The sequence below is a fragment of the Eucyclogobius newberryi genome, unplaced genomic scaffold, assembly GCF_026437365.1.
Source record: "Eucyclogobius newberryi isolate DKJ021-1_F unplaced genomic scaffold, fEucNew1.0.hap1 SCAF_3, whole genome shotgun sequence".
Classification (NCBI taxonomy): Eukaryota; Metazoa; Chordata; class Actinopteri; order Gobiiformes; family Gobiidae; genus Eucyclogobius; species Eucyclogobius newberryi.
The window spans coordinates 10,072,812-10,086,322 of NW_027315945.1; the positions used below are offsets into that span (position 1 = coordinate 10,072,812).

The 13,511-nt window shown below is 39.4% G+C and overlaps 1 protein-coding gene across 1 annotated transcript; it reads right to left on the reverse strand.

The window, feature by feature from the left end:
* Positions 1 to 2,202: 2,202 nt before the first annotated feature.
* On the reverse strand, positions 2,203 to 10,340 carry LOC140373489 (cathepsin S-like). The gene is made up of 8 exons (XM_072460012.1): positions 10,224 to 10,340; positions 8,582 to 8,703; positions 8,084 to 8,206; positions 6,928 to 7,077; positions 6,630 to 6,854; positions 3,639 to 3,795; positions 3,398 to 3,506; positions 2,203 to 3,266 (listed from the first exon to the last, which is right to left on the reverse strand). The coding sequence occupies exons 1-8, from the start codon at positions 10,240 to 10,242 to the stop codon at positions 3,170 to 3,172; spliced, it is 1,002 nt and encodes a 333-aa protein (XP_072316113.1). The 5' UTR covers positions 10,243 to 10,340; the 3' UTR covers positions 2,203 to 3,169.
* Positions 10,341 to 13,511: the final 3,171 nt, after the last annotated feature.

The window sequence follows — 13,511 nt, forward strand, 5'->3', positions numbered from 1 at the left end:
GGCATTTCCTTGGCTCTGAGGCATTCCTCAGGTAATGAAAAGGGCGTTGCACTGATCCACAATGACAGTGATTTGAAGAGTGTTGGATGCAAATTTTAGTTGTAGAGTTTGCATGTTGCAGTTTAAAGCAAAAATCTAAATCGTCCAAAGACAGGCACACTTTTATTATGGGAGAGAGTAAAGTTATCTTCCACATTCCTCTGGAATGTTCTTTGTTCCATAGGTTAGCTTAGCATCGCTAGGTCAGAGATGAGCCCTTTCTCTCCTTGAAATCCTTCCTTCTTGAAGACCTCTGATAAAACTGAGTTGGCCTTCTCTCTCTCTGACTGACCCCTGCATGGGTTAGTTCAAATGTTCAACCAATCAGCACGCATGCTGAGTCAGAGCGGATCAGAGAAGAAGATCTGGAATATATCCGATGTAGCCATTGTTTGAACATTAGGCCATTATAGTTACAAAGGTAAAATTGTTCAAAAGATAAGTTATAAAATCGAGCCACCACCACCTCAGCACGTCAACCCCACGTGTCGTCTTGCCAGTGTTACCTCATATATGATACGCTCAGGTCAAATTTGTAAGCCTAATCCAAAGTACAATGACTAAATGTTTATGTGTCGTGTCAAAAAAAAAAGAATGTTAGGATTGTGACAATGTATATTTTAAATTTTCATGCCAATAATTAATGTTTTTTGTGTTAATATCAAAGTGCATATGACACTTGAATGTATTTTTTGGTTATAAGATAAGATAAGATATGCCTTTATTTGTCCACAAAATGGGGAAATTTCGGTGTTGCAACGCAAGTAGATACAGACGAAAAGAACAGATAACTTATAGGAAGTTTTAATATCTCCTAATAGAAAAAAAAACTCTTATAAACCTCTCATATTCTTAATAAGGAATAGAGAGAAAAAAATAACAAATAAAATAAATAAACAAGATAAAATAAAAATAAGCTAACATTAGACAAAATAATACTAATAATAGTGGTAAAGTAAACACACTTATTTACATCAGTTATATGCACATGAATATGACATTATTGCGTATGAGTACGACAGTAATTGCACATGATTAAGTCAGTATTGCACATTATTGGACAGTATACACGTGTTCAGGGCTAACAGTGTTTGTTGTAGAGTCTGGCAACAGCAGGAAGGAAAGACCTGCTTTCTGCAAACAATGACCAAAAAGGTGACCAAGAAAAGATGAAGCAGAAACTTAGCCCAGCAGTTTCAGGAGCCGCGGCACAAAAAAGCCTAGCAGTCTCGGCCGCGCGCCGCGGCTCTGCAGACACTCCCTTATTGGACAGTATTCACGTGTTCAGGGCTAACAGTGTTTGTCATACAGTCTGACAACAGCAGGAAGGAAAGACCTGCGAAACTTTTCCTTCACACAGCGAGGGTGGATCAGTCTGTCACTGAAGCTGCTCTCCAGAGTGGACAGAGTGTCCTGCAGGGGGCGACACTCATGGTCCAGCATAGGACCCTTCTGTCCCCCACCTCCTGCACTGAGTCCAGAGCGCAGCCCAGGACGGAGCTGGACGTCTTGATGACTCTGTCCAGCTTCTTCCTCTCCCTCTCTGTGATGCTGCTGCTCCAGCAGGCCACACCTACAGGAGCTGATGCCACCACAGAGTCATAGAAGGTCTTCAAGAGTGGCCCTGTCACTCCAAAAGATTATGTCTTGAAGCCCAGTGACATGACACACTTCTTTCTAACTCATTCATTCATTATTACTTATACGCACGGTATTACAAATTATTTCACTAACAAATGTTTACTTTACCCTTGAATACATAAATAATAAATATAACAGAATGTCTTTATCTTGTATATCGACGCCAATTCCTCCGCAGTTTTATCAATATTGGCTGATACCGATACTGGAACCAATATACCACCTATTCCTTTTTACAAACATTTTTAGAATAATTTTATTTACTTTTTGTTGTACACCATGGTGAGGCTAATTTAAAAGTTTTGTGCAATATTCAGACTGCTGGTAACCTAGAGTATAGTCTTGGTTTCTCCTGTAGTAGGTCTAAAACTTAAAATACTGTATAAGCTCTGCAGAAGGAGACCGATTGTGCTCATGACGATACAAGATCATAACACGATTATCAAGCAAATATGTCCAGATAATGACTCACATGATCCATTAAAATGAACAAAACATAATACTCAAATTGTGATCCCAAAGCGATTCATTAAAATTCTTTATTAAAAATGCACAAAGAAAGGGCTTTTAATGTGCCAAAAAAACAAAACAACACACATACTTCCAATCTATTATTATGATGAGCACATTTTCACATTGTTTTGTCAGTTACATGAAATCAATCATTGGTACAACACATAAATCAACTTATTATCGTACTTTTCCGACTTTGAGCCGCTACTTTTTTCTCACGCTTTGAACCCTGCGGCTGATACAACGGTGCATCTAATTTATAGATTTTTACTCGCCAACGGCCACAAGGGGGGCACTCTAGCAGGAAGCGCAAGCACTGTCCACGGGACACGTCGTGTTCTCTGTATTTCAAGCTTCAAAATGCTGTGTGTTTTATTACAATCAGACTTATATTTGCAGAGAAATTAGTCTAATGAGGAAGTGAATCTAGACGCGGCTAAACGCTAAGACACACGCGGAGCTTGGATATGCGATAAACGGCGTTCTGCAATTTAGAACCTGCCGCATTGAAATGAGACTTTCTTGACCCGACCTTGTGCATCACTGCTATGGAACATATTTCTGTTTAAATATTGCATGTTACAACGTAACACTCACTCGCTAAGCACAAGCTCAGGAGCAGATCAAACCAGATGTAATGTTTGTAAGTAATCAAGGACAGCGGGGACAGTAGGGACAGCTCAGACATGTTCTTTGTATGTTAAACCTCAAAATGCTGTTTGTTCACAATCCAACTCATATTCACTGAGAAATATTATGTCTAATTAGACCCGTGGCACAGTGGACCTCGGGTGTTAATTTTTTTCTTTGGAAATTTCTTGTGCGTGGCATTTATTCAGGAGCGCTCTATAGTCCGAAAAGTACGGTAATCTATAGATAGGGGATGTCCAAACTGTTTTAATTGAAGGCTGCATAGCACAGATGGCCAAAGAGAGAGTATGATTTTTGCAACTTAAAAACATCTACTTTGTGACGTTTACCCGGGAAAGACTGCATACATTGAGATGCCACACATCTGATCCTTGTTGCGTGCCATTCTGATGTAGCCCTTTTCACCCCAACGTTTTCCCCAGCTGGAATTTTGAAAGAAAATAGTTATCTAAACATTGAGTGTCCTTTTCTACTGAATACTGAATCTCAAAGAGCAGAGACTTTAGATAGCCGGATGATTGAGAATAAATAATATAATGATTTTTTATCTCACCTGTTCTTGACCAGCCAGTAGTCCAGCCCTGTCGTGTCATCGGTGCCATAACCTACGAGCAGCACTGCATGGTTTGTCTTGTGTCCACAAGACGGATTGTAGTACACACCTCAAATGAAAGAAATACATTGTTTTTCACATTTGCCAACGTATATGCATGTGATGACTGTATTTTTGATACTGGGAAATGGAGTACAATTTCTGATACAACTTTACACTCACAAAAGTGATCTTTACTTACCAGATTTGTAGTTGAATATGTCAGAGGCATCAATCACTATTGCGATTGGGCCGATGACAGCAGCTGCACGTTGAAGAGAGAGCTCATCTGTGTCCACAAAGTTGTATGTTGAACAGTTAGCTGCTCGGTATGTCGGGTTATAGCGGCAGGTGCCATCCTGAACAAGAGATGACAACAATCAGTGTGAGGTAAGGAACAATTGGGAAGACCCCCATTATTTCCATTATAATAGTGTAAAATGATGTACCATACAGTGCATTAAAGAAGTTGTAAAAAAGACTGAGTTCTGCAGTCTGCATTAGGGCAGGGCAATTATTCAAATTTTAAACAATTTGAGATCTAATCATTTGCAAATCGCAATTATGGGCTTGGAGGTTTTTAATCACAATGTGTAGGAGTAAAAGCAGTGATTTGGAACTTTTTCATTAATTAATTTAAAATGTATGCTTAGTGTTCCTGAACCTTATGACTAAAATCCTTATTTATTTTTCAAAAGAAACTATAAACTAAAATTGAAAATGAAAGTTGATCAATATGAGGCAAACAAAGTTATGACTTTTTGTCATATCTGTGTTGAAGTTGTTTGTGGAACAGCGGATGGAAATTAGCTCATAGTTTAAATCTGCCGTGAACATACATGATACACATACTATGTGTATCATGTATGTCTATCAATACACAGACAGAGCGAACACTTGCTGTAAACTTTAGAGGGGAGACAGACGAGGCAGAGAGCACTGTCTCAGTGCAGGGAAAACTGAGTGCTTAAACACATTGCCTCTCCTCTTTACTCAGCCTCACGCTCGCTCTCTCTTATTTTGCTGTTGATAAACAGCTAAGATGCCTGTTTAATCCCTGTCAGGCAGCGTTAAAGCCGTTTCTAAAGCAGAAACGTGAGAATGACAGTAGTGATACATCCCGTTTATCACTATAACTGTCCCATAAAATGCTGACCGCTGTATCTGCGTATAGCCGCTTCCAAATTCAGTCACTCATTAGACTAAATTCCCCTGTGAATATTAGTCAGGTTGTTATAAAATAACACAGCATTTTGCAGTTTAACATGCTGAGAACACGGCTGTGCTGTCCCTACTGTCCCTACTGTCCCCTCTGTCCTTGACTTCACATTGTTTTTTCATGGAAGAGATTGAATCTACTATTTAGATGCACATTTTAAAATGACATTATTGTATCATGTGTATTATGTATTACATGTGTATTATGTCAGAGAGGATCGGGGGGACACTGTAAGAGGAGAGGGGTCACGTTTTTTTCCTGCCTTTGCTCAGACTGCACCTGGCGTAACTGCGACTGCTTTGTTGGAGTGGTGTACTCGTGGAGGGCAGCTCACACGTAAAGTGAAGCACTCCATTTAGGAGTCCATGTCCTCACGGGGTAACCATTCTATTAATACAGAAAAAGATAGAGGTGTGCTCAGTGGCGGTGGTGCAAAATATAGGGGAGGCTATTTGACATGACCGTGTATTTTTTTATTTTTTTGAATGTCCTAAATTGAAATTTTTAACATTGACTGTATGGATACATATTCCAAATACACATTTACAACTGAATTAATGAAGTAAACACACTTTATTTCCACTTTTTTATGATAATACAATGAGGCAGATACCATTTGTGAGAAAACACATTTGACATAAAATGACATTTTACACTTTATAAAATATCAGATTGAAAAGAGCAAATCAAAAATCTCAGTGAAATTGTAACTTATAGTGCAGAGTAGCAATTACTACATTAAGAGGAAATAAAAACACAAACAATTGTTGGTGTTTCATAAAACAGCTTCTAAGTGGCATTAGTTACCCTGAACTACATGTGTAACATTTTACATTTTTATATTTAATCATCACAGACATTATTGCTCTATGGAAAGTTGTTCTTAAAGACATGTCACTTATGGCTTTCTTTCATAGTTTTTTTAATAACAAAAGCATATTTTTATGAATAGAAGTTAAGCGATACTTAATGCTTAGTAAGTAATAAACTAAAAAAAAACACTCTTTAGTGTGTATGTTGTCATGGTAACGGAGCACGGAGTTTGACAGATCACATGTCTCGGCTCGGATTGATACGAAATCAGCCGCTTTCACTTCAACACGACAAAAGCCAGCAAACAGTTGAGGAGCTCATTCTGAATCGTTTTGAACTTACCTTTTGTAACAGACGTCCTTAGATGCAGCGAACATGTCTCTGTCTCTAGCGTAAAAAGCGTAGCTCCATGGCGTAACTACTATGTTAAAAGCGCCCCTCAGTTGCTATTTTCCTTTGGCAATGCCATAGTGACGTGGTCACTTCTGATTGAGATTTGATTGGCTAAAAATCCCCATTGCTTTTCTATGGGACTCTGGGGCGCATTTCAAAGTGCCCCCCGGCTACGTAGAAAAGTGACGCAGACCGCACGGTGCGCAAACAAATAATATCATATATATATATTTATAATATATATATATATATATATATATATATATATATATATATATATTATTATTTTACATATTTACACTAATAAGAATATAAGATATTTCTGAATAAATTATATTGTTTTTAGACACAACATTTTTTTACGTAGTTGGTTGATTGACAGGGGGGGGGCGGCGCCCCAGCGCCCATAATGGACCAGCCGCTGCTGGGTGTGCTGCGGCACCTCCCCCGGCATGACCGATGTATGCTGCATTCGATTTGAGCTCCTCTCATTATTTTTAATTATTTGAAATTCCTGCGGCCATTGCACTGACGCTGTAACACGTGCAGTCTGAGCTCAAGGAAATAGTTGAAAAATATTAATTCCAGTTCATGCATATGAAGAAGAGGAACTAACAGTTTAAATGCACCTCCTCCCATCTGTCGCTGTTTGAGGAACTGAGTTGGTGTTTTGTAACCCATATATTATGTGTTTGAAGAGAAAGTGCAGCTACTAAAAAGGACCCCAACTTTATGCTTTGACTTGGCTTATTTTGCAGAAGTCCTTACCTGGCCCTTATAGGGGTAGAAGTTTTCAGAATCAATGCCCTGGTTCGCAATCACATACTGAAGGGCTTGATGAGGCCATCCACCATTGCATCCTCCAGTACCGTATGGGCCTGAGCAGTCCACCAGGTTCTGGGGGCTGAGGTCCACCAGCTTCCCTGTGGTCTTGGCTAACAGACCCTCCAGGGCCCCCACAGTGCTAAAGGCCCAGCATGATCCACATCCGCCCTGCAAAATCAAAATGTTGACTTTGTTGTACCTTTGTTGTACCAGAGATAAATAAGTGGAAAGTATTTTCTACCTGATCTTTGACCTTAGTCACTAAGCCAGATTTCCTCCAGTCCACACTGTCTGGCACCTCCTCTTTTGGTGCTTGGAGAGGGGTAGGGATCATCTTGAAGTCTTTGAGAAGCTTCAGAGGGGCATATATTCTTAGCAGTTCCTCCTTTGTCTGTAAACGCACCAAATTAATGTAATGAAAATCTTCAACTCTAGTTCCTGGAGGCATTGCCATTAATGCAGCAGAGTGAGTGAACCATGTTTAATGGATTTAAATACAGTAGGTGCATATTGTTTGGTCAATTGAAAACAGCTAGCTGGATTTTATGTAAACTATTACAAGGTCCTCAAACACAATGAATCAAACATAAATTTATTTTGCTTTTGAAACCTTGTGAAATTAAATTAAACCTTAAACCGGAAGCAGATATTTAAATGTGTCTAACTAGTTCCAAGCTCTCGCAAACCCTCGGCAAATTGTTAATATTCACTAGCATTCATTTTCAGGCTCAGCTTTAGAACAGCTTTTTCAGGTATATGCCGACAGCCCCAAGCACAGCCAATCAGGGCGCTGCTTTCAGCTGTTAATTCTGGGTTAATACAATACTTTATTATTGATTATTCGATAGAGATAACATACAGCAGTCTCATCTTTTACAATATACTTTTGGGGGGAAAACAGTTGAGTACCCCAGCTTTACTTCCTACATGGTGTACATGTGAGTTTTTTTGCACCTTAGTATGAAAAAAATGTGGAAGATTAATTTGGGAAGTGAAAAGAGACATGAAAGTACATGTTAGGACTGTGTGCAGAAGGTCAGATAAAATAGATGTAGTGACTCTGAAAGGGATTAGAACAACATTTAGGCTTCCATAAATCATAATCAAATGTAAATCATAATTTGAACGACCTTAATTAACCACAGCCGCAGTTATTCATGTTAAATATGTCCTCTGTAACTTTAAAGACAAAATATATTTGTATATTGGCATTAGTATGAAACCCTGACGTTCAGATTAATAAAACATGTCCAAACATTTCATTCTTCTCTTTAATATCAGCGCTTCTACAATAATGTAGACTGTGAACCAAATCCTGACTCAAAAACAAAACAAGGGTTCTTTTGTTGAGTTTACACCCATTTTAAGAGTTAATATTAAACCTAATTAGCAATTACCAGGTCAGACAGGTGATTGATGCCCATAGTGTAGGTGTGAAGGCCCAGAGACGCCTCCAGGTTGTGAATGTTGATTTGCATCAGGTTTTTCTCCCACAATGCTCTGCGGCCCATCTCCTCCACCTAAACAATCAAAAAATAAAAAGAGTAACGTATTAAAAAATACTGGCCTCATCCCTTATATATATATATATATATATATATACATATATACATACATATATATATATATATATATATATATAATATATATATATATATATATATATATATATATATATATAAATATACATAAATATATACAAACATTGTATTTAGCATTATTATCAGTGATACATATCTTCAAGCTGAATATACGTAGTATACGTTTGAGTAAAACTACGTAACTAAGAGTTTGTAAGTTCTTTTGAATTTCCCTGACTAAACATATCTGAGTAGATCTAAACTGTCTTTGGCATTATAAAGCTATTGTGTTAAGAGCAAATTCCTTTCACACACCTCATTCTGGTACGTCTTCTGGTGAGTCTTCTTCCACAGCTCCCAGTGCTGGTCCAGTCTGGAGTCAAACTCAGCCCAAACTGTGGCACAGAGAAGAGCCAGCAGCCAGACTCCCACCACACCTGCAAGACAAATGTCCACAGATGTGACAGAGCGACACTTTAAGGACACATACTATGCAGTATTTGAATTGTTATTATCCTTTAAACATATAATCCTGCTGTCTGTTACGAGGCAGCAGAGTAACAGCAGCCAGTTCAGTCCAAGTGGAGAGGGAAGCACCACTTTTCACAGAGAGCCAGAGCGACAGGGAGATTGACCGTCTCGTTTCCATCAGTTTACCCCAGGGCAGCTGTGGCTACAGAAGTACCTTACCACATGAAAGAATACTGACTACAGTATAGTGCTTTGAGGCACTTTACTATGATGTTTTGAGTCAGCTTCACCCAGTTTAGTCTTCATTTGGGCAAGTTAGACCCACACTTCTATTTTGCCCTTGTTTCATTTTGACCTGTTTCGAGCACCTCTTTTTAAAACATGAGAAAATGTAACTGAAACTACATGTAGGCGTTTTCCTTCTGTAGACTTCCCCCTTTATTTCAGAGTAAAGTGAAATTGCCCACTCAGCCATGACAAACATTATTAAAAAGCTTCAGTTAAAACTTGTGGAAAGAGAAGTGAAACTGTTTCTGTTTTTAAATAAACTAAAATCTAGATAATTCCTCAGACATTATGTATCAAGGTTGATTACAGAGGCTTTAAGAAAGTGTTTATTATCACTTCTCAGGTTTAAAACACTTCCATCATCAAATAATTGTTATCTGAGTGAGCTGAAGAGGTTTTATGATTCAGAAAGAGCAGCAGTTACAGTAAAAAGACAGAAATAATGAATGATTTTCAGACAGAAATAAAGAAGTGCTTCAAAATGTTTTGGGGATTATTTGGATGATAATATAAGGTTATTTGATGACTATCCATCAGAAATGTGCTAAACATGTCGATTTAGGTTTAGGTGCAAATACTGCACAATAAATTCATCCAGGAGAACCAGTAGAAACGGTTTCTACATTTGTTTCTACATTCTTTGTCACTGGTCACTGTTTTAAACATAACTGTCATTTTCAATCTGAGGAGCTGCTCTGAGCTGACTAAGCTCTATCTTCAGGGAACAGCCCTGCCTTAGTTAATGTATTATCTATTCATCTAGATTCAAAAAGGAAGGCAAACTCCTTCCTCAGTCACAAACATTCTGAAGTATTTATTTTGTATGGAACATTAACTGTAAAACTGTTTTAATCTGATCTTGCAGATTTAAAAACTTGATATTCACTGACCTTTTATGACCCAATGGTAATCAATGCATCAAAAAGATAATAGACTGAATTAATAAATATGATCACACACTTTACAATAACTCGAGACACACTTTGCTTTCTGATGGAAAGGGAAACCTTTGGTTTACAAGTCTCATTGATTTATGCCTATTATATAAACATGTGTGATCGGTTTAACTCCATTTGAACTTGTTATGTTATATATAAATGCTGTCCATAGTTTTTAGACTTGTTTAGTCACTTCAGCTCAGTAACACGTTTGGTTGCATGTCTGACATTACAGGGAAAAGAAACACACTCGTGCTCACCTGTGCGTGTGGACTTCATCTCTGCAGAAGGCGAATGTTCCTCTGGCGCTGTGTTGTGTCGGTTTTATTTTATTATGTGTCGGTGAGTGGCTTCCTCCAGGTTCCTCTTCAGTGTCACGAGTTTGGACGAGTTTGGAGAATGAAAGTAAAAGTAGTGAGTGCGAGCCTTGGGGAAGGGCTCCACATCACACACTGAACTGTACAACTGAGAGAGAGCCATGTTTATACAGCAAAAGTCTCAAAACCAATCCCCTATGTACAAACAAACAAACAAAACAAATAAATGAAGACATAAAGACAAACAGATACAAATAAATAAATACATACATACATAAACAAACATTCAAATACATAAAATAATAGATTAACTAAAGAAAACATAAACTAAATAAATATGAAAAATTAAAGTCCATGATCCTGATCATCTCCACTGTCTTCTGAGCTCCAGGTTGTTCCCTCTGCACCAGGACACCAGCCGGTCCACCTCCCTCCTGTAGACAGACTTATCCTCGTCCGAGATGAGCCCGACGAGGGTGATCTCGTCAGCAGTTTGTGTACAGGGAGAAGAGCAGGGGAGAAAGTACACAGCCCTGTGGAGCTCATGTATGTATGTATGTATGTATGTATGTATGTATGTATGTATGTGCACAAAGAACAGCCAGCAGCAGCCAGCCTCCTTCAAGACACCAAGACACCTGCACAGAGAGGATATACATTCCAGTGTTTCCCCCAGCCCTATCTTGCGTAGCGGGCCGATACGCGCTTATCCTGAATCAATCAAAAGCCGCGACACTGCCCTAATTTTTCTGCTGTGCGTAGCGGCCGATACCTTAAAAATCACAAAAGGACCATTTATAGAAATCAATCTAATCTTATCAAATTAAGCCTGGGGTTGTTTCAAAATAAGACAGCAGAGCTGGCGAATCTCACACGCTACGAACGGGATTACAGGGACTGTAGCATAATTTTGCTCACAGAGACCTGGCTAACCCCAGAAATCCCGGATCATACTGTTGCTTTGGACAATTTTCATCTCCTGTGCGCAGACAGAACAAGGGAGAGTGCTAAGAGAAGAGGAGGAAGCCTCGCGATGTTTGTTCATGAGAGGTGGTGTCGATCAAACCACGTCACAGTCAGAACAACTATGTAACAGAGATATTGAACTGTTAGCCATTAGCATGAGGCCATATTATCTGCCCCGGGAGTTCTCACACGTTATTGTAATAGCTGTGTATGTAGCCCCGTCTGCTAACGCTGACAATGCCTGTGAAGCATTGTTCTCCATCACAAGCAGACTGCAAAACAAGCACCCTCAGGCTCTCTTCCTCATCTCCGGTGACTTTAACCACGCTTCTCCCTCTTCTGTCCTGCCAACATACACCCAGTATGTTACCTGTCCCACCAGAGACAATAAAACATTGGATTTATTCTTTGCCAACACCAAGGAGGCTTATTTCTCCTTCCCCCTCCCTCCCCTGGGCAGCTCGGACCACAACTTTGTACATCTGAGGCCTGTGTATGAACCTATTGTGCGCAAGCAGCCTGTGGTGCCCCGTGTGGTGAGGAGGTGGTCTGCTGAGAGCGAGGAGGCTCTGAGGGACTGCTTCAGCACCACTGTTTGGACTGAGCTTTACGACCATGTAGAGTACATCAACACCATCACAGAGTGCATCACGGACTACATCAACTTCTGTTTTGAGAACATTGTTCCCTCCCGGACGGTGCGGTGTTTTCCAAACAACAAGCCATGGATTAACCATGAACTGAAGGCTCTGCTGAAGGAGAAGAAGAGAGCCGTCAGGTCAGGGAACAAGGAGGAGCTGAGGACTGTGCAGAAGGAGCTGAGGAGGAAGATCAGGCAGGCGGAAGCCGGCTACAAGAGGAGGATGGAGGAGCAGCTGCAACAAAAGAACATTCAGGGAGTGTGGAGGAGCCTGAAAACCATTTCAGGCTTCAAACCCCCCCCTGCCCAGACAGAGGGAGACCTACAGTGGGTGAATGATTTAAATACTCACTTCTTGAGGTTTGATCAATCACCCGCCCCTCCCCCTGCACAGCTGCACGCCCTCTCTTCCACAGCCGGACAATGGCCCACCCCCGTTCCCCTTCACACCTCTAACAGCGTAACGCTGTTATTACAATGTGTGAATACGAGCTTAACTTTATCAATGAATCAGTGTTGCTTTTCTCTTGGTGTAATGGCGGACCAGGTTGAGAGAGTGGCTTTGACACACACACACACACACACAGACACACACACACACACACACACACACAGACACACAGACACACACACACAGACACACACACACACACACACACACAGACACACAGACACACACACACAGACACAGACACACACACACACACACAGTTTGTGTGTTTGCTCAGACACATGAAGAATTAGATGGAACATTGCTCACAACATCACACCGGGCTCAACTGCGGAACATCTTATGTCTCGCCAAACAAGTTCTGGATTTTCTCTCAACTCCAGACTATTGACACCTGCGCCTATGAGCTCAGTGCAAGTCTCTACACAAGTCAAACTAAAAGACTAATTAAAAAACACTACCATGATGCCAAAAAAAAAAGATAAAAAAAAAAAAAAAGGAATGTTAGGATTGTGACAATGTATATTTTCCATTTTCATGCCAAGAATTAATGTTTTTTGTGCTAATTTCAAAATGTATATGGCACTTTAATGTATTTCTTTTGGTTATGTCTTGAAGCCCAGTGACATGATACATTTACTTTCTAACTCATTTATTCATTATTACTTATAGGCACGGTATTACAATTTATTTCACAAACAAATGTTTACCTTAAAATAGATAAAGAATAACAAATATTAACATATGCATTTATCTTCTATATCGGCACTGATTATCGGCAGTTTTAACAATATTGGCTGCTACCGATACTGGAACCGATATACCGCTGATTCCTATTTGCAACAAAAAATTGAATCAAAAACAAAAATGAAAGTACATGTTAGGATTGTGTGCAGAACATTTAGGCTTCCATAAATCATAATCTAATGTAAATCAAAATTTGAACGACCTTAATTAGCCACAGCCGTAGTCATTCATGTTAAATATGTCCTCTGTAACTTAAAAGACAAAATATTGGCATTAGTATAAAACCCTGAAGAGTTCAGATTAATAAAACATGTCCAAACATTTCATTCTTCTCTTTAATATCAGCGCTTCTACAATAATGTAGACTGTGAACCAAAACAAAACAAGGGTTCTTTTGTTGAGTTTACACCCATTTTAAGAGTTAATG